Below are 27,690 nucleotides of genomic sequence, written 5' to 3' on the forward strand. Positions count from 1 at the left end.
CTGGGGAGGCAGCACGAGAGTTCAATCCACCCAACAGGGTTAATAGAAAAATTGACCCACATAGTGGGAGCATCAGCTCACCGGTGGGCTCTCATCCTTGAGGCTCAACAGGTAGTCGGGCACAAATATCAGTGGGCTCTTCAACAATGAGCACACCCCCTGAATATTGGTGGGAGGAACCATGGAGATATTGGGTTTGGTGGGTAGGAGTGATATGTACCGCTCTTGTCATATGGATGCTCTCGTATTTCTGTTGGCATGAACGGTATCGTATTTGTGGGAAGAATAGGCCCAATAATGCTTCTATTGCTTCTTTGCTTCTGTATACCCTGCTCAATGCAATGCCTGCAACATATGATGGGAAAGATGATGTCTCGCATGATGGGACCTCGCGTGATTGCTGTAATGAGAGAATATAGACCCCTACCCCAGAACGAATCTAAGTAATAGATTGTTCAAAAGAAGAGGACGGAGTAAAGGGAGATGGGAAAGGTTTCTCTTAATATTTTATTCTGTTGCTCTTAAATATTATCTACGCATAGTAAATTCCTGCACTCTGCTAGGATGGTTAAAAACAGCCCAAAATTGCAGTAGCTTGCAAAGTTTAAAACAGACAGGTCAAGAGGCCGCTTCCTGCCTAATCAGCTATTTGGAACTGCTGATGTTAGCTACAGGTCAGAAGGTCGCTTCCTGCCCAGCCAGAAACTGCTGTTAACCGATAAACCACTAGCAAGATGTTTCCTGCTTTACTTCTGCTTTTAAGTAATGCAAGATAGGAAGAGATACGAAGGAAATGCTTAACTAGCAAAAGAAGACACGTGTACAAGGAGGTGGGAGGGAGTGCTGGCTTAGCAGAAAGACAGGAATGATTTAGCAAGCAATATTTTGTGTTTAGCAAGCAATATTTGCTAGTCGATTGGGGAAGTCCGGCGGGTATAAGAAAGTCTGTTGAAGTGACTTGCTTTACAGCCAGAATATTTTTAGGAATTATCCAGTTGGCTGTCTCTGAGTACAGACCTTGACTCTGTGCACAGAATCTCAATAAACTCTTTTTCTCCAAAGAAGATTTTGCTTTCCTGGTACTTTTGTTCCCTCCGAGGTCCAAGGGAACTGCGTGGCTAATGGATCCCTAGGTAAATAAGGCTTCAATATTATAAAGTAGCTGTGCATTATCTTATAAATCAAGTGCTGCTAGTTGTTTTGGTTTGTTTTCCAATGTATTTCTTATTAATTAAAAATAAGCAAATTTTTATTCTGAAAGGGTGGCCTGGAGGGAAAAAGTTTGAGAACCACTGGTTTAGTTGAAATATGATCCTCCAAACTAGTGCTCCGAGAGCCCTTTGAGATTAGAAATGAGCTGTAGGTTCAACATATCCCTCCCGCAAATGATTTCACTTCCAAGTTTGTAGTGTCCCCATATTTTGACGTGGTGGCTGGCAGTTCTCCTATATAACTCCAAGCTGGCAATCACGGGCTGAAGTAGTGGTCCGAGTCTCATAACTTGTCTGAGATTCCCGACAAAAACCTCCTGCTGACATTACTGCATTTTTTTTTAAAAAAAGTTTTATTTTCGGTTACAAATGAAACGTGTCGTTGCATTTATATTCAAATTATATTTGCATCTGGGTGTTGGCACTGGAAAAATTTTATGGAAATCCCCCCCCCCCCCCGTGAAGCGCTTCCTATTTTTAGAAACCGGCCACCCTTCTTCTCCCTGGCTCTGCTCTGAAATCTAACCACTAACCCCCACTGCATCTCTGCACAAGCCTTCTCCACCTGGCCCTCGGACTACAACTCCCATCAGCCTTAGCCAGCTGCGGAGCCCGAAGTGACGCTCTTCGAAAGCGAAACGAAACCCGGCACCGGCTCTCTCGCGCCCTCTGCCGGAGCCGGCGCAGGAACTGCAGGGAGGGAAAGGCGGGGAGGGGCGGGAGCGTCGGGGGCTGATGGCGTCACGGGAGCGACGACGCGGAAGTCGCGGCAGCAGCTGGTGCAGGAGGAGCAGGTGGCGGCGGCGGCGGTGAGTGCGAGCGGCTGAGGCGCGGGGTGCGGGGGGGTGGGCCGCTTCCCTGGCCGGCCCTCCTTGGCCCCTGGCCGCCTTCTTCCTCCTCCCCGGCCCCTCGACTAGGCAGGGCCTTCTCCTCCTCCTCCTCCCAGCCGGGCTCCCACCCCTCTCGCCCGGTTACAGGGTCCGTCTTGCTTCTGCTCGCTCCAGCCAGGCCTCCCTGCTCTAAAGCCAGGATCCCCAGGGTCCTTCCCCGGCCTTCCCCTCCCCTGTTCTTTTAAGGGCCACCTTGCCATTGGCTGTAGCTATTGGGGGGTGCAGGGGGGGCAGCGGCCGCTTCCCCAAGTCAAGAATTAATAAAAAACACTTAACTCGGTTCTGCCCCCCCACCCAACATAAAGCCTGCTACGCCCTTGCACTCTGCTTTCTTTAAATAACAGTAACAATAATAAGGAATTTTTTTTATCTCTCCCTTCCTACCCAGCTGACACGTAGGGAGCCGCTTTTTACATCCCGAAACTTGTTGACCTTTTATTTTATTTTTTTAGGAGGGCCCCATCTCTGTCCTGCCTCGCTAACTGGTTGGTTATTAGCAGAGTACAGATGTGGGTGGCGCTGTGGTCTAAACCACAGAGCCTAGGGCTCGCCGATCGAATCCCCACAACTGGGTGAGCTCCTGTTGCTGCTCCTGCCAACCTAGCAGTTCGAAAGTGCAAGTAGATAAATAGGTACTGCTCCGGCGGGAAGGTAAACGGCGTTTCCGTGTGCTGCTCTGGTTCGCCAGAAGCGGCTTAGTCATGCTGGCCACATGACCTGGAAGCTGTCTGCGGACAAACGCTGGCTCTCTAGGCCAATAAAGCGAGATGAGCGCCGCAACCCCAGAGTCGTCCGTGACTGGACCTAATGGTCAGGGGTATCTTTACCTTTACAGTGCAATGAAATCCAAAGAAAGCCAGGCAAGGGGGGCGGGGCAGACCAGAGTGAAACTCAATAGATTAAAATAGCAGGTTTTTAAAAATACAGTATTTATATTCCCAGAACTCAAAACATTTTAAAAGAGTGGGAGATTTTTTAAAAAGAAAGTATTTCAACACACAAAAGAAGGTTCTAGATGAGCTCTTCCCTTCTCATAACGAGCTTGTGAGGTAGCCTAGGGCTGTGTTTTGGTGTCAGGTGGCCCAGGATCTTCCAGTGAACTTTGTGTCTGAGCAGTATTTGGAGCCTAGCCTCCTCAGTCCTTCTCCAGTGCTCAAGTTTGCTAAACCACGCTGGCAGTCTTGTGTGTCTGGCACCAGCCATTTCCTGAAAAGGCTTAAAGGAGAGAGGACTTGGTCAAGCTCCAGTAATTAATGTCACATTGAATGCTGTAGCCATTGGAGAGAATCTGCCCAACCCCTACAGCTCTGTTTTGTGCATATTTACTTGTAAACAAGTCCCAGGTGTTCAGTGGGGTTTGTAGGTAAACAGGTGTGCTTAAAGCTGTGCTGCCCACAGCGTTTAGAGCTCTGGACTTGGCTAAGAAGGCCACTGGCCTGATCCAGCAGGCTCTGTCTAGTCCAGCACCCTGTTCTCACAGTGGCCAGCCAGGTGCCTGTGGAAAGCCTGCAAGCAGAACCTGAGCACAACAGCACTCTGCACACCTGTGATTCCCAGGAACTGGTATTCAGAAGCATACTGTCTCTTGACGGTGGAGGTAGAATATAGCCAATCTTCCAAAATTCAGCTTCTTTGGATGTCCATGAGTTCATGGATTGTGAGAAAGGGGAAGGAACCTTTCTCTATCCGCTTTCTCTATGCCATGAATAATTTTATAAACTTATAACACGTCGCCTCCCACTCGCCTTTTCTCTAAACCAAAAAGTCCCAAACATTGCAACCTTTCCTCATAGGGGAGTTACCTCACCCCTTGACCATTTTGAGATCTCAAATAATTTTCAGCTGTTTTTCTCCTGCTTTGGTGGGAGATGCAGGGAATTGTGGGCTATGTGAAAGGGCAAATAACATTATTGATATATGAAGCACCGTAATGTGTTGTAGCTGCTTCTCTTGTCTTTTGATTTGTGGATTAATGTCATGTGGACATTCCTTATATCATACTTCACCCCAAGGTAGAGCTGCCCTCCTGGGGCCACCACCTTGAAAATTCAGCAGATTGGGTTAGAACCGTAAAGCAAAGTGGGGTTCAACTTTTCATACCAAGTGAGTTACAAGAGTACTTGGACATGGAACCTGCAGGCCAAACAATGCCTTGTCCTGTGGGGCGGGGGAGTGAGACCAACATTTGATGAGGACACCCAGCTCTCAAGTCAGCTAAGCAACAGCAGGCTTTGGGAAGGAGGTGTGAAGCTCTGGCAGTGTCCTAGAGCCCTCCCTCCTCTTTCCTAAAGCTGGGAAAGCACTAACTAGCCTAGTGCTTTTGGAAAGGCTGGAGGGTAGGGTGCCAAATGTTGCTGAGGGCCACATGTCGGACCACCCTGCTCTGGAAGGTCCTTTCTCTGTTCTGCAGACTGCATACCCTTTCCTATCCACTCCACTTCCTAGTCAAAACCATTTCTTGTTTTGTGAATTGTCACCTCTCCAGTGAAGAGCTTTCACAAGCACCAAATCCCTGGTACTGTCTTGTAGCTGCATCTAGAAATCACCATTGTGGCTCTTGGATATCTAACATGCTGGGTGGTCTGGGGTGTTTTGAAGTCATGTGAGTTCTCACCTCTTGGCTTTCTAGAAAAGAAGTCATTCTCACTGTTGCACACAGACACATCCTGGGAAGAAATCATGTAACTCTTGTGTCCTCCTTTAACAAACAACAGAGTTGCATAGCCTGTGTTCCTGTTTTCTGTTCATCTTAATTCTTATCTTAATGAGAAGAGAACAGGAAATAAAGTTATTTAAGGAATTTCCTAAAGTGTCTGTGGGCTTCTCACAGCAGAATGCTTTGCCTTGCTCACATATGTTGTTGGCCTCCATCCATCTCAGGAGACAGTGGAAGAGTGCGCCATTGGGGGTAAAGTCAAACCATTGGGGTTCTGCGCTCCTCCCAGCGGTCATTTCTCCTCTGGTCATTGCTGTGGATACAGGACCTGACAGTCTGCCTCCAGGCACTGCAAGGAATTCCCACACAGCAGGGTTAATGTTCCTAGTCTTCATGTCAGGTTTGCTGACACCTTTATAATGCAGAGTTGGTCTGCCAACAGGCCTGGTGCCTGAGGCCAGATCACTTGGGGATCCTGCTGTCTTTCATTCTGTGTACATGACCAAGCCATGTTGCTGAGATAGAATGCTGGGAATGTGGGCTTTGGAGAGCACACCTTTGTTTGAGACTATGTCCTGCCATGTGATGCCCAAAATCTTAGATGAATGTATCGCCTTGCTAACAGTGTTTGGCTTGGCTGATTCATAGAAGTAATCGGGTTGCTTCTCTGTAGACCAAAGGTGAATCCCAAGGCCCACATTCCCTTCTGGACAACTTTACGAGAGCCACATGCCAGCGGTGGGTGGGACCAGAAGCAAAAACATTCCAATACTACTTTTGCTCAGTAGGCCAGCTTTTATGCACACTTCTATTCCTCTGTGTACTAATAATGGTAATAACAATCACGCGCACACGCGCCCCCCGGCATTATCAGAGTTCAAGGACATATTCCGGCCAGCCAAAAACACCTGAGAGGGGTGTGGTCTGGGGAGAGTCCCATGGGGCAGATTGAGAGGTTTGGAGGACCACTTTTGGTCCCTAGTCCTGAGGTTCCCCACCTGTAATGTAGGCATTTATGCATTGTGGCTGCCTACTGCTGGTAGCATGCTGATTTCTGAAATAGCGTCCATCCTGTACCTCAAGACAAGCAGTGTCCATCTGATGGATGTGAGAAATTTGGGCACAATCCATTGGGAAGTCCTGTGTAAGATGAATGGTGCATGGATACAATGCTCTTGTACATTTCCTGCTCATTCCAATGGGGCCACCCACCTCATGAGGGGCGAGCAGAAAGAGCTTTTCTCTGGTGGCATCATGAAGACGTAGGGTCGTCCAGGATATGACCCAGAGATCTTGCCTCAGGGCTGCAATCCTACCCCACTTACCTAGGAGTAAACCACAATGAACTCAGTAGGGTTTGCTTTTAAAGGGTAGACGTAGGGCACTGTAACTTGTTTGAGAACAGTAGTATTCCTTGCATCCGCAGCAGATCAGAGGCGAAAGGGAGTGAAGCCAGTGATGTGAGAAGAGTGGAAGGGGGGTAGCAGAAGACATAACTGCAGCCAATTTTTGTGTGTGGATCTAGTGTTGTTACAGGCAGAATCTCCAAGGGAAAGAGTCATAGAGTATCTGCTTTGTGTTGTAGAAGGTCCCAGGTTCAGTCCCTTGCATCTTAAGGTAGGGCAGGGAGCGAGTCCTGTCTGAAATCTAAAGAAGTTTCTGCCAGTCTGAGTAGACAATAATTTACTGAACTAGAAGGACCAGTGGTCTGGCTCAGTATAAGGCAGCTTTCTGTGCTCCTATTTTCTATATGCACAATTTTCAACTTGCAAACTGGGCATCTGTCATCTGGGGAAGATAGATGTAAGCTGCTGTGCTGGAGAGGAGGAGAAAACAGAGAGAAAATGTGAATCTGGAGCTTGTTACCCAACATTTTTTAATTAATGGCTTTTAGTTAGTTAGGGTTACTCACCTGATTAAAGAAATATTAGATTATTAATTTCACAGGTTCTGGCCAATCAGTTATATTTCTATATAAATGCACATAGACAAGACCATAATTCCAAGGAAATATCATACTTCTCCTTAAGTTTATGCACATGTGTACTGCAATATACATCACTGTAGAAGCATTCCCTTCTACACGAGAGAAGTTCAATGGCATGTTGTCACTAGCCTTTAAAATTAACCTTAAAAAGAAGGTTATTGAGGGAACCACTTTTAGTTTTTGTTTTGTTCAGTATTGCAGCTCTTACTATATGGATTTAGTGTGTTTTAGTTGAAGTTGCACAAAATGGACTATGGCACATCTCTTTCGATAGCCCTTATTTCTTGATTCCTTTGGATATGTAGCTTCTAGTATGTTGGAAGCTCCGAAGGGAGTGCTTGAAAAACACCCTAGGATTACAGCCTTTCCTCTGAAGTGTCCCTCCCAATAATCTTATCTAAACAGACTTGGCAAAGTTGATCTGCAAGTGACGGTTGTGCATCATTTTTGCTAGCTGTTTGGGAGGAGGGACAAGGCTTATGATCCAGATCAGCTTCCCCCAACCATGAGTCTTGAGATGTTGTTGAGTACAATGCCCATCATCTCCAGCCAGCATGGCCAACAATCAGGGGTGTGTGTGTGTGTGTGTGTTTGGGTGTGTGTTTGTGCAGGGAGGGGGCAGGGGTTGTAGTTTAGCAACATCGGAGAACCCAAGTTTGGAGAAGGCTGCTCAGAAACCTTAGCTCCTGGTTATTGGAAGTCCTGTTTCCAGCTTGTGCAGTTTCATTAGGTTCTGCCCACACATTGTGAGAAGTAGACACTTGTCTTAAAAAAAACACACACACACAAAAAAAACACATCCGAGATTCTCAGGAGATGGAATTTGAAGCAGGGAATCAAAAGACAAATTAGGCAAGCAAGACAGTCCTGGAGGATAGGACAACAAAGGACCATCAGCTGTGGTGGATGAAACAGAATCTCAGTGTTCCAGGGCATAGAAAAGAATTGAGAGCTTCGGGACAAACAGGAGATATTAGCCTGTTCCTTTGTGCTCTGTTTGGGAGCTTGCGATACGGCATTTGGGCAGGGAAGGAGGATAGGACAAAGTGGACCTTGATCTGATCAAGCAAAGGGCATTCTTAACTGCTTAATATATAACGCTCTAAGGCAGGACATCCTGTCCCCAGAGGTTCAGAATAATGGGCCTAGTTTCCACACAGAGCTCTAAAGTATTGCGGGACTCATTGTTCTTTTCTTTTCTTTTCTTTCCTTCCCTGCCGTTCTCCTTCTTGTCTAGATTATACTCTCAGGGATGACTCAGCTGGGTGCCATAGCAGCTCTAGCTGCCAGCCTGGTGGCAGCTGCTCTTTTTTCTGCAATACACAAGATCGAAGAAGGGCACATTGGCGTTTATTACAGGTACGTGCAGGTGCTTAGAGGGAGCTCCACTTTCTGCAGATGTGTGTATGTCAGTTTATACCGCTCTCCAGATTATGGTTTCTAGGATCAGAAAGTGGGGGAAGCCCTTAAACACTCAAAATAGTTCCCTCTTCCATGCAGCTTCAGTTTGCTTCCTGTTTAGCACTATTGCCATGGTGAATGAATCAAATGGCTCCTAGGAAGAGTCACTGCCAGTCAGTGTAGACAATACTAAGCTAGATGGGCAATGGTCTGATGTGGTATAACTTGTACCGTATAAGGCAACTGCCTTTATTCCTTGTTCCTAGTTCTTGCCCTGCAAAACAGAACTGGAAACCCACTTCAAACAATGGTTTCTCTTAGGTAAGCACTGACCATACCCTGCCAATTTAATCATAACAGACTGTAGGTTATTAATTTTCATTCCCTTTAGAATATATGGAGGCTGCTTGCCAGGGAGTGTCAAGCCCTCCCAAGGTAGCTTCCAACACATACAAATGCACATTATCAAATAAAAAGAAGCATAATAAAATAGAAATGATTAAAAAACCAAGAACCAACGGTAATACACATTCAGCCTAGTACGGTAAGTTAAAGAATTATAAACTAAAGTAGCCCCATATATACAGCAGCCCAGTGAATCTCACATTCAGGAAGAGAGGCAAACACAAAAAATGTCTCTTGAGCAAGAAATGATTTTGAAAGAGGAACCGTGTGCAGGAGAGGTGGCGGTGGCAGTGGCAGTGTTCAAGCCTGCGTGTTTCTCTTAAGAGCAAAGAGTGCTATAGAACTGCAGATCTGTCTCTGTTTATTCTATGTCTGCTTCTGCCAGTTTTTGTCTGTACTGATAAACTACTATACTTCCCCTTTTTGTGAGTAAGCACCAACTTTCCCCCCCAGCAATAAAATCTCTATATCTGGATGTACTGAGTGTACCAAAATAAGTTCTACTCGGTGTATACTCATTGAAATTAATCGGCCTAAGTGAGTCATGCCCATTAATTTCAGTGTGTCTGCTCACAAGTATGGCTAACGTTGGATACAATCCTGTGAATCCTCAGATTCTGAGAATGTGTATGTTGTACGGTAAAGTTCATTTTGAACTCAAGTTGCCAAGACTCTAGGATGTGACAGTCAACCAATTCTCCAATTCACTCCAATGGAGGAGGCTGTCTTGCAGCATCATTAATTATTTTTTAAAAAACTTGTATGCTGCCTTTCAGCATAAATATTCTCAGGGCAGCTTGCATCAGTTAAACAGAACAAGAAAATGTACAACAAGCATAATAATTAAAAGAGTAGATGATATTAACAGTAAGAGAATAAAGCCTGTGGCATAGTCAGTGCCAGGAAAACCTCTTAAGAAGAGTCTTCCTTATGCAGGGTGCCACAACCGAGAAGACCCTTCTTGCAACTCACCTCTAGCCAGGAGCAGCCAGAGGGACCTGAAGTGGCAATCTCGCTGCAAAGGCAGGCCAATGTGGAGTTAGGTGCTCCACCTAGGGCTTTCAAAGGACTCACCATGGAAATGAACCCCGTGAAGATGTTTAAGATATGTTCCCACTGACCGTTCTTGGTGCTCATTGGCGGTGACAGTGAGTCCTGCCTTTGTCCATTTGCAGGTGCAGTTTGGATTCAAACCATGCCTGTAAATGGACGTTTTCCCTCTGCAACAAATGGGTAGCCTCAAAGGCACTTGCAGTCGGCACCGATCAGCGATCTCCACTTGCCAGCGAACAATTGGAAGCACCCTTCAGGCTCCCAAATCTTTTTTTTTTTCTCAGATGCATTTTCACCTGCCACACACCTGACATCACATGTGCAGAAAGAGAACATGTTTCAGGGGAAACTGCCTCTCAGGCCAAACTAAGACCCCTGCTAGGCCTGTTCTAAAACTCCCATTATTCTGCACCAAGGATCACAGCACTGCCTGATATAAATGCACACCTTTCTCTCTTTGTTTTTAACAGGGGAGGAGCCCTGCTGACATCCACCAGTGGCCCTGGCTTCCACCTAATGCTCCCTTTCATAACCTCCTATAAATCAGTACAGGTACTTTTCATTTTTATGATCTCCTTACAGGAATGTGGCACATAGAGTTCTTATTAGTTGCACCCAAGTAGTCTGGGATGCTGTATTAGTCTTTTTTCCTAATGGCAGGTTCAAATTCTGAGCCTGGAAAAGTGTCATAAATTGTTATTGTTATTGGAATGTAGCCTGCTGTGTAAAATCAACCTTGTTACTCTGGTCATCACTGGCATATATTTCCTGAATGAAGGGACACAGGTGGCGCTGGGGTCTAAACCACCGAGCCTCTTGGGCTTGCCAATCAAAAGATTGGTGGTTCTAATCCCCATGATAGAGGGAGCTCCCATTGCTCTGTCCCAGCTTCTGCCAACCTAGCAGTTCGAAATCACACCAGCCCAAGTAGATAAATAGGTTTCTGTCACGATATTCTGTTGCGCCAGAAGCGGTTTAGTCATGCTGGCCACATGACCCAGAAGGCTGAAAGCGAGATGAGACCACAACCCCATAGTCGCCTTTGACTGGACTTAACCATCCAGGGGTCCTTTACCTTTTTCTTTACCTTTATTTCTCCTGAATGTTGCCGCGGTGGGAATGTGGTCGTACGCCATTGTAAGCGATCCAGTTCATTACAAATCCTTTTGCTTTCTTTCTCCCTCTCTCTAGACAACATTGCAAACAGATGAAGTAAAAAATGTTCCATGTGGCACAAGGTGAGTTGTGGCCCCAGAATTGAATTTGGTGCCTTTATGTCCTTCTCAAGCTCACAGGTTGAGGCTGCTTCCCATATATGCCGTTTTGGACCTTCTTCGACTTCTGTGGTGCCTCTGTGCAGTGGCACTGAAAAGCGGCTCTGCTGAGACAGTAAATGGAAGCACCTTGCCCCAAATTGCCTTATTATGCTGTATCCTGAAATGTATATGACACCTCTATGTAGGCTGGGTGAAGTGTGTTCTTAAAGCAGGCTTAGCTGAGCATTTAGAATCAAAAAGTAGAAACGGACAGTCCAAACCTCTAAAACAAGATATCGCACATCAGAAGTCGAGCTTTCCATGTTGAGAAAAGCCGAATCATGTGGTTTGGGTAAATAGATGCACATTCATTAATTGGCCTTGTTTGCTTATATTGTCATTGCCGTAGACGTGAGGGAAGTACAAATAGCTGTGCAGGCTCCTGTTTGGACAGCCTACTCACCCCTTTCTTCCCCAGATGCCTTTAACCTTCTGTTTGCATTCATAAGGGCTAGAAACATAGGTTATGGGGAGTTGCTTTGGTTTTTCAAAAGGAAGCTCAGATTTTTGGTATCCCACAGCAGATAGCAAATTCTCTGTATGTACAGTGCAATTTCTGAAGTATAGGGTTGTATTCAACTAAGTTTTTGGGAGCGGAAGGACTTCTCTGAGAAAAATGGAACTTCCCCAAAACTGCTCCAGAAGGTTGGGAAACCCCTAGACCAGATTTGTAGGAAGCAGTTGTGGAAGTTGCTTCCGCTCACACAGTGACTTAGCAGGATTCAACCCATGTTGGTTTGCCTGCACTTAAAACCTCTTTTAAGGATGCTTGTGCAATGCATTACAGAAAATCCTTCAAGAAATGTGATTGTATGACCTCTCTAGGCAATTAAGCGCCTGATGGCGCCATGTTTTCCATGCAAATTAGTTTTTTTCCTTCTGAATGGGATGTCCTTATTGAGTTTTACTTCTCAGAAGAAGCTGTGAAGCTCTCTGTACCTGCCACTAGATGGCATTTTATCCTTCACTTACTTCAAAACTTTCCCTCTATAGCATTTGGGGTGAATGCTACTAGGGTGGTGGCCTGAACTAGTTGGAACAGCCTGCAAAACAGAAGCCGTGCTTGTGAAAACAAATGAAAGTCAGTGAATTCTGTTCTGAAAACTGAAGTAACCCATTACTGAGAATATTTTTTTAGTCTCAAAGCTGAATACTCAGATGGCTCAAACAAATAGTTTGGCTATAAAATTAACCATAGATCTACGCAATTATCTCTTTATTGTCATAGTCTGTTGGGAGGAACTCAAGTGACCTAAAGCATGGGCAACTCATTACACCAGGGCCAGACAACATGGTACCCTCCTGCCCCAACCAACACAGCCAGGTCAGGGATGACGTCTTGGGGGAAAATGCTGGGTGTGTGCTTAAAGAGCAATCACTCATGCAGTTCTATTTTTTGTATTCTTTGTTCATGCTCTGCGTTGCCACAAAAGGACTTGACCCCTTAAATAGCTAACAATTCACTTTAAAATAAGCAATAAACCTTTAACCACAATTTCACACAGCGTGTAGTTAACCTATGGAATTTGCTCCCTCAAGGTTGGTCGCCAACTTGGATGGATTTAAAAGAGGATGAGACAAATTTGGGGAGGCAGATGCTATCAACGGCTACTAGTCATGGTGACCATGTTCTAAATCCACTGAATACCACTTGCTGGGTATCAAAACTGAGTATCAAAAGTGCATACTTAAGCCCTGCTTCTGGGCTTCCCATAGACATCTGATTGGTCATGGCAAGAAAAGAATTAGATGGGCTCTTTTGACGTTCTCCAGATCAAGCCGGTTTCCCCATCTAGTTCAGAATCCTGTTTCCTGCTACAGTGATGAACCAAATGCCGGTGGGAAATCCACAAGCAGTGCATGAAAGCAATGACTCGCTCTGTTTTTGCTCTCCACCAGCTGGTATTTAGAGGCATGCTGCCTCTGAAGCAAGAGGTTGCATAGAGCTGCCATGAGTAGTAACAATGTCTCTGGGCAGTGGAAGCCAGCAGAGATGGAGCCCGGTGGGTCTCTCACAGGACAGCTTCCCACATCTATACAATTCTTTATCCCATAGATCAGTGTTTCTCAAACTGGGGTCCCCAGCTGTTGTTCGACTACAACTCCCAGCATCCCTAGCTAGCAGGACCAGTGGTCAGGGATGATGGGAGCTGCAGTCCAACAACAGTTGGGGCCCCAAGTTTGAGAAAGGTCCTGCATACGTGCTAGAACTAGATAAGAAATCCTCCCTGTTTCAATTTTGCTCCTTTTTTTACGGTTTGTTGGTTAGGCACTGGGTACATTCTAGTCTTCGATACATTCTGTCTTCATCCCCAGGGTGTGTTGTCAAAACACTCACCTCTCTTCCCACTTTCTTTCTGCAGTGGAGGAGTGATGATCTATTTTGACCGAATTGAGGTTGTGAACTTCCTAATCCAAAGTGCCGGTGAGTTTATTTAGCTCTGCTTACTTGTGCTTCCTTTTCCGGGCTGTGGCATGGAGGAGTGTGCAAGAGTTTGGGGGCTGGATTTGCCACACAGAATGTTCACACCCGTTCCAGTAGTAATATAGTTTTATTTACTTTGAAGATTTACGCCCCACTTTTCAATCAAATGAGTTTCAAGGCGGCTTGCATCAAACAGGTAATGATAACCACAAACAAAAAAACAGCTTTTGAACATACTCTCTTGCACACATATTGCAGGCATGCACCACACAGCAGCAACTCTTACTCCTCTGACAGATAGATGGGGCCAGAGCCTCCTTCCCTTCAGTTCTGCAATACCAACGCAGCAGACAGCAAGGAACATAAGTAGCTGCCTTATGCTGGGTCCAGCGCTTTGGTCCATTTAGCACAGTATTGTCTACACTGGCAGGCAGTGGTCCTCCAGGGTTTCAGGCAAGACAATTCCCACCACTACCTGGAGATGCTGCTGACCGAAGATGGCGCCTTATGCATGTAATGTTTTACTACTGAGCCCTTCCCCAAAGAGCAGAGTGTCCTTGTCCCTTGAGCTGCTCCATATTTGTCCAATGGATGAGGCCTAGCTGGCTTCCCTCTTGTCCAGGGAGTCAGGGCCTTCCCAGAGGGCCAGAATATATTTGTCTTCTCACCAATCCTGGTGAGGCATAGTGTATTTGAGCCCTGATAAAGTGCAGCAGACCCATAAGCTTTGTAGGAAGAACTGGAGTGAGATTGGCTCTGCTTGGGTCTTATTGGGAGTCATCAGACCTGCAATCTCCATTGCCTGGCCTGAAATGCCTCCAGGTCTACTCACAGTCAATAGTGCCCACCCCCAGTGTTAAACAGAGACTACAGGGTGCTGCCTCCTGATGTTGCAACCTGCTACTGTTGTTAAGCGTGAGGGCTGATCTGAGCTAACGGCACCCTTTTCTCTTCTCACCAGTATATGACATAGTGAAGAACTTCACTGCAGATTATGACAAAGCTCTCATCTTCAACAAGATCCACCATGAGCTCAACCAGTTCTGCAGTGTCCACACTCTCCAGGAAGTTTACATTGAATTATTTGGTGAGTGCCTTGATCACTAAAATGGAGGTGGTACCACTGATGTGACCCACTTGTTAGCATCTTTTTAAGGGTTGTTGTTTTTTTAATGCGTTCTAGGCTGTGCGTGTCCAAGTGAATGGAGTTAGCTCAGTCTGTAGAGCATGAGATTCTTATTCTCAGGGTCATGTGTTGCAGCGCCACGTTGGGCAAAAGATTCCTGCATTGCAGGAGATTGGACTAGATGACCCTAGTTATCCCTTCCAACTCTACAATTCTATAATTCCATGAATGAAAAGCTGCTCCACTTCAGAGGCATGTGGTACTCTGTCCAACATGACTAATTCACACACCACACTCAATTATCCTTTAAAATTGTCTAATTATATGGTTCATTATCTTACCAGATCAGATTGATGAAAACCTGAAACTGGCTCTCCAGCAAGACCTGACATCCATGGCACCAGGACTCATCATACAGGTAACCAAGAATATTAGGGGTGGGGGTGGAGTTCTGGTCCAGTACCAGACAGGGGATTGAAGAGCTGCAAGCTAGACCTAACATTGCCCCACTTTGCTCATCAAACTTGCTGGTGCTCCTGGATAGATCTTAACATCAAGCGAGCAGAAGAGCGGAATCAATTTTTCTTTTTGTGCTGGCTTTTTGTTAGCAGAGCCTGGACGGGCAGCAGATAATTTGAATCTTTTAGAAGTCTGTGCAAAGAATTTGGTGCCATACAACACCCACCCAAATAGAAGAACCACCCCAATTTTGGGGGATCCATGCTGGGGACTCATTGCTAGACTCTCCTACTTTAGACTGCATCAGTTGCATGCTAACAGAATAAGAGTGGAGACCACTGTGGATTGTATTGAGTCTTATCATGGAGAGTCTTTCCTTGATTAGGCAGCATCTCGTGCTCCAGATGGATATATGATAAGGTCGCTATGGACTGCGTTGAGCACATGCTGCTCAGCAGCCTCCTTCCCTCATCATCCTCCCTTTTTATTTCTCCAGGCAGTCCGAGTCACAAAGCCAAACATCCCAGAGACAATTCGGAGGAATTACGAACTCATGTAAGTAGCAGGTATTCTCTCCTTCCCTTTCAGTACAGTTGTGACGGTGTGTAGCTAGTCCCCTGGGCTAGGTTCTCATACTCAAACAAACCATGTTTTGGTTAAACAAGCCATGGCCAAATGCAAACCTAGGCACTGCACCTTGGTAACCTATGCAGTTCGCTGTAACCTGGTGTGATGGTGGCCACCAACTCACATAGTTTTAAAAGAGGATTGGACCAATTTCTGTAGGATAAGTAAGTACAAGTCATGATGACTATATGCTACTTCTGTGCCCAGTAAGATCAACAGAAGATGGCTAGCACATTCATGTCCTGCTTGTGAGCTTCCCAGGAGCATATTTTTCACCCATGTGGGAGGCGGGATGCTGCACTGGAAAGGTTTCCAGTCTTCTCCTGCAGGACACACACTGTTAACTTTTTGCACATTGTGTGGCTGCCCTTGTGGATAAGCAGTTGTTCGCCTGTCATAGCCAAGATGGTTCAGTATTGCATGCTTATTGTCTGGGCATTCTTCAGCTACAGAGTCTTCTCTCTCTGGACCACTCATCGTTGTCTCACCAGCGCTCCCCAGGCTCTGAGCCTTCTTCCCTCCCACCATTCCTCTGCATCCAACCGGTCCATGACAGGTGGGCAGGCAGGGCCATAGGCAGAAGTGGGCAGAACAATGCATGTCCCAGTATAGTAGGCTAATTTCTGCACATGCTCATGTACACCTCTCTAGCATCCATCCAGGCTAGCAAAAGGCATTATCAGAGTTCAAGGACACAATCCAGCTGGGGAAAAACAGACAAAGAGGTTGCAAAGCATGGCCAGATAGGGAGGCTTGGGTTGGTGTTTGACCCCCAGGCCTGAGGTTCCCCACTCCTGTTCTAATCAGGTGTATCCTGCTTCCAGGAGCATCTGCTGTTTCTGCAAGTGTTTTACTTATTCGCCTGTCTTGGTCCCTCTAGGGAGAGCGAGAAGACAAAGCTGTTGATTGCAGCTCAGAAGCAGAAGGTGGTGGAGAAGGAAGCTGAGACGGAACGCAAGAAGGCTCTTATTGGTTTGTGGATATTTATTTAGAGAACAGCACATGGAGTTGCATAGCACATAGGAAGAGACTTCATCCCTAGGGGGATGTGAGGCAGGCATAGCCGATTCATCAAGAGGTTGGTGGGAGATGAGGTGATGACAAAAGGCTTTGCTAAATAAATTGTGTGTGCAGCATCTAATTTGTGCACAAGGAGATTCTTGATTGCTGCCCCTCTTGGTTCCTAGACCAGGCCTGCACACATCTTATCAAGGCAAAAAGCGAGAGAGTTTGGATTGAGAAAACTGTCCTATTGGTGAGATAATCACAGTTGTTCATGGACAAGTGGTAATGTACCACGAGCTAGTCTTAATCAAAGAGGGAAGCATATTCCAAAAGAGAAGAGAAGGTTTTTGCTACCTTGTTCTTTCTGCAGGGATGGCAGGAGGGGCAAGTCAGTGTTTTGAAGTAGATGAGTTGAGCTTGCCAGGTGTCTTGCTGTTCCAGGAACAAATTAGCTACGTTGACCATCGGAGTTGGTTCCCATAATCATTGGTCTATCTTTCCTAATACAGAGGCAGAAAAAATAGCCCAGGTGGCTGAAATAACATACGGGCAGAAGGTGATGGAAAAAGAAACTGAGAAGCGAATCTCTGAGATTGAAGGTAAGCAGCTATGGAAAAGATTTTCCATCTGACCAAGGATGTCAGAGCACAAATAGGCTTAGGTATGGGCCTGGTGGATCCCTCCTTTCTCGCAGATGAATATTTTAAGGTCCAATAAAGATGAAGCTGGCCACTTTGCATCTAAAAACATCAGCCTTCCCCAACCTAGTGCCCTCCACATTTTTTAACATCAGCTCCAGTCATACCTGCATTGACTATGTTGGCTAGGACTGGTGGGCATTGCAGTTTGAAACCTCTAGAGGGCACCAGGTTGGGGGAAGACGGACCACAGGATACAGTGGTACCTCGGGTTACATACGCTTCAGGTTACACACTCCGCTAACCCAGAAATAGTGCTTCAGATTAAGAACTTTGCTTCAGGATAAGAACAGAAATCGCACTCCGGTGGCGCGGCAGCAGCAGGAGGCCCCATTAGCTAAAGTGGTGCTTCAGGTTAAGAAAAGTTTCAGGTTAAGAACAGACCTCCGGAATGAATTAAGTACTTAACCTGAGGTACCACTGTACTTGACAAAAGACAGGCAGGGACTAGAAGTATGTGGGTTATTTATTTTTCCATTCTCTTATCCTGCCCTTCCTCCCAATAGAGCATAGAGCAGTTGACAATGCAATATTGCATACAAAGCTGTGAACAGCAGTAACCATTTGTTAAAACCTCACATCCAAGCTAGATGGTAAAACAAAATATAACCATCAATAGTAGACGTGACAGTAGCAAAACCATAAAAAAGGCACATTCCAAAGGCCTGGGCAAATAGAAAGCATCTTACCTTGATCCTATTTATAGAGGGCAGCCAAATGCCCTTTGGGAGGGAACTCCATAATCGAGTAGCCACAACTGAAAGTGCCCTCTCTCATGTTGCCAGCCTCTGAGCAGAAGCTGGAACAACAAGTGGGGCATCCCTGGCAGGTCTATAGAACTGAATAGTCCAGTTCTGAAGATGGCAGTCCATTATGTACCTGGGTCCCAAGTCGTTCTGTGTTTTATGTCGCCAGGTTGCAGCTGATTCAAGTAGTCCACACGTGGGGAACATTCCCCCCCCCCCCGATGTTTCTGAACAGCAGCTCCCATCAGCCCCAGCATGGCCAAAGGCCAGGGAGGATGAGAGTTGCAGCTCAGCAACATCTGGAGGGCCCAAAGTTCCCCACACCTGAAATAGTCCTTGTGGTTGAGAAACATCTTTGGAGCAGCACCATCGAGTGAATTGCTTTTAATCCCCGTTCTGCCTCCACTGATTGCATACCTCCACACTTCCCTGTTTCCAGCCATGTGTTTCTTTGCACATGAGGTTGTTTAGTTTCCTCAGCCAGGATTCTGTAAGCCAGAAGAAATCTACCAAACATTTCAGCTCCCCTGGTATTTGTGTTTGTTTGTGTTTCTGTAGAATTTGCAACTCTCCTTCCACAGTTCAACATGTCAGCCCTGGATACCTTTGATGCACTGTAGCAGAGCATGTGCTATGCATGCCACAGTTCGGTTCTTGGAGCGCATGAAGCTGCCCTGTGCTGAGTCAGACCAACAGTCTGTTCTGGCCTTGTATTTTCACAGACGGCGCTCCCCAGAGTTTCAGACAGGGGACTTTCCCAGCCCAAAGCCAGGGATTCAACCTGGGACCGTTTGCCACTGAGCTACAGCCCATGCCCTCAGCCAAAGAGCTGCTGCCAGTTGATTACAACTGCAGGCATGTGATGTGGAAGGATTTCCCCTCCTCTTCGTCATTCCTATTGTCGGGCAGATTCCTGGACCTGGGAAAGGCTGTGCTGGCTGCCTCTGAGCAGCTTGTCCCTCAATCCTGTTAGGTTCATTAAAGGCCCTGTCAAGCTTTGCAGCATCTCGCTGAGGAGCCAATTAGTGGTTTACAGATCAGCAGTCTCTCATTAGGCAGTCCCCAGCAGAGCGCTGGTGGTTTTCTTTCTCATCAAGGCATGTTGCCAGGTGCCAGGCCCTCGATGCAGCCCCCTAGGAGTCGGGAGGCCCAGCCGAACCCTCGGCAGAGAATGTTTGGCTTTGTCCCAAGCCGTTCCAGCTGCTCTGACAAGTTGATTGCTGTGTGCTCTTTGAATCTCAGGCACTCTCAGCTGTTGGAGTTGGTTGCAGCTGCCCTCTTGGTATGTGAGCAGAAATGACCAGCTAATGGATTGATGTGTTTTGAAACAACACGATCACAGACTCCAGGGGAAAAGTGACAGGCTTCCCCCCCCCCCCATACACACACTTTTTATCTTTTTTGTTTTTTAAAAAGCAGTTTTGCAAGAGTTGCTTTTAAAATCGTGGGCTTTCTGCACTTAAGAGTTTTCCGAACAAGGTTTTACACCTCGTTGATCAACTGCCGGAGTTTGTGGCTGGGTCTCTAGAATTTCATGCAGCAGGTTGAAACTTCTTTGGTTTGTTTCTTCCTGAAAATCACAAAGGACGGAGCGGGAGGGAAATGGAGGGCGCCATAGATTGGAAAGGGCAGGGCTGGTATAATGCCAGTCAACACTCTGGGAAACAGGGGTGGTTACTCATAGCTTGTGTAGTTTTCATTTAACTGCACTGAGTGGGGCTGAATGATCTTGAATACACCAAGTTAGAGGAGGCTGATCTAAAGTATCTGAGTTGTGTCTTTTTTGTTTTCATAGTATTGAGTTGCTTGTGCTCCACTTAAAGACCGCAGCAATTACGTGGTATATAAATTGTTGGAACAACAACAACAACACTTGTAAATAAGCCCACAAAAATTGCTAGCCTGCCCACCCCCCAAAAAATACTATTGTGGTCTGGCAGAAGATAACTGCCTCTTCTGTAGCAGTCAGTTACATCTCAGTATTGGAGCTCTCCATCCCTCCTTCTCTGTTCCTCTCACTTGCCTGCATGGAATGCTCTGAACTCTCTTGTGTGCCAGTTCTTCTTGCCTGTTTCTACCAGACAAATCCTAGCCTTCATGTTTTACAGAGAGAAGTGTTAATTTTCATCAGTCGGTACTAATACTGGATGGGGAACCTGTGGCCTTCCAGGTGTTGTTGGGCTCTTTCACTTCCATTGCTCCTGACCTTTGGCCATGCTGGCTGGGGCTGGTGGGAGTTGTAGCCCAACACCCCCTGGAGGGCACCAGCTTCCTCATCCCTGTATTAAAACAGTCTGACTCACCAGCAATACCAATCTGAATGGGCGCAAGTGAAATTCTGTCCTCTGCTTCCTTCCTTTCATGTTCCCTTCTAATATCCTAGGATCCCAGTCATTTCCCCATTTCTGCTCTGGTTCAATCCAAAATTGTGCTGGGGCTGCAGGGGGCGGAGTTTGGACTTTGGTAAAGCATTGATTACAACCGTGAAAACTTGTGCTGTCTTTTGTAGGTGGAAATGGGCTTTCCAGGGACTTGTACAGCTTCCCTATACTTCTAAATCTCCCCTTCCTCTTTCTGCAGATGCTGCATTCCTTGCTAGAGAGAAGGCGAGGGCAGATGCTGAATGTTATACTGCTTTGAAGATGGCAGAGGCCAACAAGGTTAGCTGTTCTTCCACACAGCTGGCATCCTCAGCTTGGGGTTGCAGGTTCCCAATGGCTCATACTCCTGCAGGGAAACAAACATGGTGCTGTCATGGTGCTTTGGACTACAGCTGCAATCAATCCCAGCTAGCACTGCCAGTGATCAGGGATGTTGGGAGCTTACTCTAATAACATCCCAAAGACATCCCCATATTGGCTACTGCTTCTGTAGATGCAAAGGCTATGTGATTATGATTTGACATGGGTTTGTGGTCTCTTGGGCCTAGTTCTTACTCAGATTGCAACTGAGCTAAGTAAAGACTGAAGTGCTTTAACACAGAGATGGGGAACCTGAGGTCCTCCAGATGCTGTTTGACCACAACGCCCATCATCCCTGACCATTGACCATGCTGGCTGAAATCTAGCAGCTTCCTGGAGGCCATAGCTTCCTCATCGCTGCTCTAAAATGTCATCCCCTCCCTGCATCTCACTTAGCGGCCCCACCATCGAGACGCACACAGTTCCTTTTTTGTATCATTTTTGCATTGTTTCCAATCTGTCGTCAGCCACCTTGGAGATAATTTGATCCATAGGCAGAACCTAGGTCTCCCAAGTTCACCTCCACTGTCGGAGGCAGTGTGCTTCTGAATATCAATTGTTGGAAACTGCAGGATGGGGAGAGTGTTTTTGGTGCTCAGGTTCTGCTTGTCCCACTGGGGCATCTGGTTTGTGAGAACAGGATGCTGGACTAGATGGGCTATTGGCCTGATCCAGCAGGGCTCTTTTGACGCTCTTGAATTTTAAAGGATCTCTCTAACCCTGGGCTTTTTATGCACTTTCTCTTCTTGCAGCTAAAACTGACTCCAGAATACTTGCAGCTCATGAAGTACAAAGCAATTGCCACCAACAGCAAGATCTACTTTGGCAAAGATATTCCAAACATGTTCATGGACCACGCTGGGACGCCCACAAAGTCTTCAGAAGGACCCACAGAGGAGCAGAGAGATGAAAACTGGCTAGGAGCAGGGGAGGGTTTGTGAATCTTGAGTCTGGCCAACGGGGCAACCTGATCTTTGAATGGAACTGACGCCTAGCGCCTCTCCTCAATGTGATTTCTTTCTCTCTTCTGGGATGTCGGAGAAGAGCCAGGCAAAGCTGTGTTTTTTTTAAAAAAAAAAAGGGTGTTGGGAGGGGGGAGGCAGGCTGGTTTGTTGGAAGCACACAATGGGACAGCTTCCTGACTTATTTCTCAGCAGTCAGATTCACTGTCATGTTTGTGCTCGTGTGGATAGAGAAAGCAACACTGAATCACACTAAGAGGCTGCAGCATTTTCCTGATGGACTCTGCAGCCAATCAGTTTCATTGCAGTTGAAGAAGGGGAGACGTTTCTTGCTAGAAACTGTTCTTTCCTCTGGCAGTTGTGCACATGTTACAAGTCAAGTCCAACAGGTGGGTGATAAGCATCTTACCCAGCAAATTCAGCAATCGGAAGGAGTTTCTTTCTCTCTCTCTCTCTCTCTCTTTCTCTCCTTTCTTACTGGTCTTTGAGTGCTTGATGTAGCCCAAATTTGATAATATGCACACCAGCTAGATACCAACTACATGTCCTTCCTGGATTATTAGGATTCATGAGCATGCTGTCCAACCGTTGGATTTTACCTGTAGCATATATGTTGACCCCATTCCACCCTCAAATAAAGGTGCTATGTTTTGAATTAAAACACACAGAGACACTACAGATTCTAGATTTTGGCTTGTGTTGTGGAGCATTAAATATCAGCACACTAAAGGGGTGTCCAAATGGTGCTTATTTCAGGATGCATCCATATGGTACATCTGAACCCCACAGTCCACCATCCTCTCCTGATGTGCTGATAGGGACAATCACAGGACCAGTGTTGGGTGGAGTGCAGGCTTTGCCCTCACAGTAATGGTTTGTCTAAGTGCAGCTGTCACAGGGGAATGTTACCTTTTCCAGGAATGTTACTTCTGCACGAGAGAGCATTGGTCAGCCAGATGGACACCCTGCATTCGCAAATTGACCCTGGCTTGCATCCCTGTTTCTAGACCATGCATGCAAAACTGGTCATCCATCAAGCCAAGCTCACCAGCCATGTAATCATGGCCTGCTAGATGTTTTACACACACACACCAAGTTCCAACTGATTTACTAAGACCCTAGCAGGCCATCGTACATGGCTTGTGTTTCAGCTTGGCAAATCTCTAGTTGCACACCTGTGTTCTAGATTGTAAACCAGCAGTCAGATTCTCTGTTTCCCTCAGCTTCATGGGTGCAACTGTGCTAGTAAAAATATTTCAGTGTCTTCCTAGAGGAAGGCATCTGGTGGATATCCACCCCATGCTTGCTCATAGCGAAGGTTTCCAGCGCTGAATAGCATTACTTTGTACTCGTTCTGACCTCATTTTTAGCTCTTGCAGGGTTGCTTTTTGAAGTGATCCTTTGAGTGATGCTTTGGGGAAATTATTTTTGAATTGGCATCAATGCAGTTGTGGATTTTTGTCCTGGGGACAGCCCTGTGAGCTGCCTTCAACTTACGTAGTTGCATCCAAGTTCTTCCATTAGCAGTAAACTCTTCTTCAGATGATGCCCTTGGTTAGACTGTAAATGTCAGACCACTTCCTCTAGATTACTCCCATTAGTGTTCTAGAAATGGTTTGTTCCAAAGCAGCTGGCAGGCTTTGATTTAGAGGTGGGCTTTGCTTTGTTTCCCTGATAACTGTGCTATCTTACATTAGACTGTGCTATAAGTGTGTTCAGTATGAGATCTGTAATGGGGAAACTCTGACCCTCCAGAACTGTTGAATTCCCAGTTACCATCAGCCCCAGACAGTGTGGCCAGAGGTCAACATCTAGTATCCCGTTGTTGTGTTGGGATACTCGGTGACGTCTATTTTCCAGAGATCATATTAAGCATATGCACCTTGTAGACCTTCGATTCTATCCAGTGCTATTTCTACTCATAGTGGGCCCACTGAAATTACCGTAACAGAGATAGCTAACATAGGCGATTTTAATGGGTGTTCTCTTGAGTAGGTGTTAGTTGGACACAGCTCCTTATTATCAGCCCTCAATACAATGCCAATGGGTATAGTCAGAGTAAGAAGACCTGGAAGCCTATTACATAACCTTGATTAGTTACACGCAAAATTGGCTGTGTAGTCAAGGCCTTCATTCTTGCAGTGTGTGAAAATTCTCTTTGACATGACGGATAAGTGGATTTTGGAGCTGTTGGTTTGTTATCAGGCTTGTCCAGTTGCACCCTTGTCGACAGGTTCCTGGCTTTCAAAATACTCATTGTGTCTTATAGCTTGCTGCTCTGTGTTTTAAACATGGCATGGCCTCTTTCATAAATGGGGCTGAGATGCAAAGAAACACTAAGCTCCGGTCTCCAAAGTACTTATCGCTCCTCTATTTTTGCTTCCAACCATAGTCCCATTCTTCCATACCAGGTTAGTACAGAGCAACAGCTACATCATCTTGCTAAGGCATCATCTTGCTAAGTTCTCCTCTATATCTGCCCCATAGTTGGGCGGGACATCACAATTATCCAGCTTCTGCTTCAAAACTTGTTTTGTTATGCATAGCAAGGGACAACCACAAAAGCTTTCTCCTTTGCTTCTTGCTATCTCTCTAGTTCTGATTCTGCAAATGCCCCGGAATAATTTTTGAATGAGGTGTTACAGATTTCTGGGAGTAGGGCTGATGTGAACGCACTTTTTAAAATTAGTCTGGTTGTCACAATTCCTGGCTTAATGGGATGCTTGCCATAGGTCTGTCTAAAAGGGTGGTTTGGACAGTCTGATAGATATACTGTGGTGTGCTGTGCTCTTGCAAGATGACTTTAGAAGTGAACAGCAACCACAGGCTACTTCTTCCTTTTGCTTTCTTAACTTGTCCTTTCAATATGCAAGTAGGACAGCTTCCCGAAACTGCATTTTTTGTAAAATGGGAACAATAAGTTGTGAGTCTGCAGTCCCCAAATGGGCTTAGAGAGTCCCAGACACTTAGCCAGATGTGCCTTAGATTTCTTTCTGATGGTTCCCACATTACAAACCACGGGTCTCCTTGGCTTCCCCCACCCCGCTGCTTTCTTGTATGCATCTTCCACATGCAAAATAGAGCTCCCCCCCCCCCCCAGTTCCTCTTGGAGTGAAAGGAGATCCAGATTATTGATGCTCCCAAGGTGTGTGTGTGGTCCACTCAAGATGAAAGGTACAGTCCTTGGGAATCTCTTTTAGTGTAACATTACAAACCTTTCTGATGGTGATGTATATTCAACACCTAACTTTGAAAACAGAAAAAGCTGTACTGTACTCTGTCCTGTGGTAACTCATATTAGGCTTAGTTTCCATTGAGGTAGTAGAACCTGCATTGGGGCTTCATATTGTAGGTCTGGCTCATATGATTGCTGCTCCATATAAAAACAAATCCTTCCGTGCCCACCTAGCAAGTCTAGGGGGATGTGAAGTTGACATTCTTTTCCTTGACATGCTATTCTTCTAAGTGCAGGTTTACATTTTAATGGAGGAGCAAGCATGTGATCCCTCACCTGCAGTCTCAAGTGGTACATTCCAGGCAAACATTGACCACGTCTGTGAAACTTTGGCCATCGTTACCCAGCCCTGTTTTGAACTTTAGTGGGTTTGTGCCAAGCATTGCAGGCGCTAAGGGAGAAGCTGACCTATGTGATATGCAAGTATTTCTTAAGCAAATTCTTGAAAGATTGTGGTGTTCTGTTTAGCAAGCCCCACATGTCCATTAGAGGACTACATACTAAGGCACAGCATTGGGGATTGAAAACTACATTATCTTGAGTTCATGCTGCTTGCCTGGGGCAGGAGGGCTGTTCTGTTGGAATCACTGAAAATTACAGCAGTGATTTGAAAATTGTAGCGTCTTTTAATGTCCATAAGGTGATTTTACCAACCACTGGACACCTTAATAAATAACTTGATATTTGTCCGTCCATGCCTCTTGTAACATGAGAAACATGAAGTTGAGTCTGATTGTCACAGGAACTTGCAATGTATGTCTTGATTCCCTTTCCCTCAAAGCACGTTTCTTTCTCACACGTAACCTGAGCATCAGGAGGTACTGATTAACTTCTTAATACGTGAAGCAACCTTGATATAGGGGTGTGTGTGTTGTTAATGTATCTGTGATCCATCCGTGTTTTTTAAATATTAAACATGGATGGCAGAAGACAAACTTTCACAATGAAATTTGGTAGAAGGTACGAGAGAGAAGAAAGGGGGACCTTTGCTAATAAATAAACCTATTTCTGTCTAATGATTTGCTTTGCTGCCTTCTCTTTTTTCTCCCTGCACCCCAGCATGATCTACCAGCCAGGCAAAATGCATCATCTAGCCTCCGAGCTGAAGCTAGGAATTGTTTTTGTGGCACACACCTGAGCTGATAATGTCAAAGCTATTTATTTTCCTTTTGCATCAGAATACTAAGTGAGCATCCAAAATCCAGAATGAGTTAAGCTTAAACATCTGCTCCAGTCTTGCTTTTGGATTGGTTACTTTATTGCTGAACTTGAGTGGCTATTTGTCTATGATGTGAATATGCTAGAATCTACCTGATGCTACATGTCAGTTTCATCAGGAAGTTACTAAAGGAATGGTTTTCAAAAGCGCTAAAGTGGAATAGGTAGACACTGGAGTGTGTATGTAGCTCTTTTCACATCATCCTTGCAGTAAAATTCCTGTCTAGTATTGTGTCAGATGCTGGAATAGAAAAAGACACAATTCCCCCCCTGGCTTTCATACTATCACACTTTGCAGATAGTATTATGCATGTAAAAGAATGTAAAAATTAAGTGGGAAAATGTTTATATTAGACTTGTGGGATGCAGTTCCTGATTTTTTTTTTATTTTTGGTCCTGCTGAAAGGGTGGGGGATATTTTCTTACACAAGCTTTTTTTAACTAGCAAAAACTAAATTCCAGCAAAGCCAAAGTGTATTATATGACTTCTTTTATATGACTCTGATGTAAAAAGATTGATTAGAATAACTAAGTCTTTTGATTCTTTTTATATAGAGAGAGAAGTTCTCTAAAGAAAACTTAAAACCACTATTCAATAAAGAGCAGCAAATATTAATGTGAATAAAGAATTAAGGTGTAGATTTCTCCTGATAAAACAATTAAATTCTTTCCAACCTGTTAGGTACTGGAAATGCAATTTAACAATTTTTGTTGTTGTTTTAAGTGTGATCGCTGCTTCGTTAAAATGAGATAGATGCCTTTTCTGAAATGCTCTTTGGGCTCTTAGGAAATAACTTTTTTATAATTCCTTTTTGTATGTGCATTGAACAAAGTAACACTGAATATATTTTCCTCCTTTTTCCTGTGTGCAAGCTTTGCAAAGAGGATGTGAATTCTTAAAACAGATTTTCTTAATGAGGGTGAAATGGTGAATATCACTGTCTTGGCCATCATCCGTTCAAATATGCTGCTGTCTTTTCTGACTCTCTTGGAATGTTTTCAATAGCAATTGTGTATCAGATTAAAACCAGCCTGTATGTTTCAATATTGTAATGAATAAAATGTTCTTCACTTTTAAGATTAGTGTCAATGGAATGGGCAGATCCGTTGTGTGTGGAGGGGGATCAGTGCGAATTCTGCTGAGGTTTGAATTATTTATATAAGGGATATCGAAATATTTGCATAACTTAGGAGCTAGGCATTTCCCCCCATACCTTCCATGAACACGGTCTTAACATTAAGTCCGTAAGTGATTGTGGAGGCCAATTCTGGATCCACACGTCCTTCCACAATGGGGACATAGGTTTTTGGACGGGAGTTGATCACAGTGAGGGTTTGCCAAGCGTGCCTTCCTCTTAGCACATTTCTCCCTTTTGTCCTGAGTTTGAGCGCCTTCAAAGTCCATGACACATTTGATAAAGGCTGTTCTCTAACTGGAGCTCTCACAGGCCAGTGTTTCCCAATTGTTGGTGTTTATACTACATTTTTTTAGATTTGCCTTGAGAGAATCTTTAAACTTCTTTTGTTAA

The 27,690-nt window shown here is 45.4% G+C and overlaps 1 protein-coding gene across 1 annotated transcript; it reads left to right on the top strand.

The window, feature by feature from the left end:
- Window positions 1-1,947: 1,947 nt before the first annotated feature.
- ERLIN2 (ER lipid raft associated 2) lies at window positions 1,948-27,239 on the top strand. Its single transcript, XM_083480720.1, has 12 exons — window positions 1,948-2,020; window positions 7,982-8,103; window positions 10,074-10,155; window positions 10,795-10,841; window positions 13,283-13,344; window positions 14,306-14,431; window positions 14,815-14,888; window positions 15,426-15,484; window positions 16,437-16,528; window positions 17,071-17,160; window positions 20,586-20,665; window positions 21,499-27,239. Exons 2-12 carry the CDS (start codon window positions 7,997-7,999, stop codon window positions 21,685-21,687), a joined length of 1,008 nt encoding a protein of 335 aa, XP_083336846.1. The 5' UTR covers window positions 1,948-2,020; window positions 7,982-7,996; the 3' UTR covers window positions 21,688-27,239.
- The last annotated feature ends 451 nt before the right edge of the window (window positions 27,240-27,690 follow it).

Source organism: Podarcis liolepis (assembly GCF_965112155.1).
Source record: "Podarcis liolepis genome assembly, chromosome: 16".
Taxonomy (NCBI): Eukaryota; Metazoa; Chordata; class Lepidosauria; order Squamata; family Lacertidae; genus Podarcis; species Podarcis liolepis.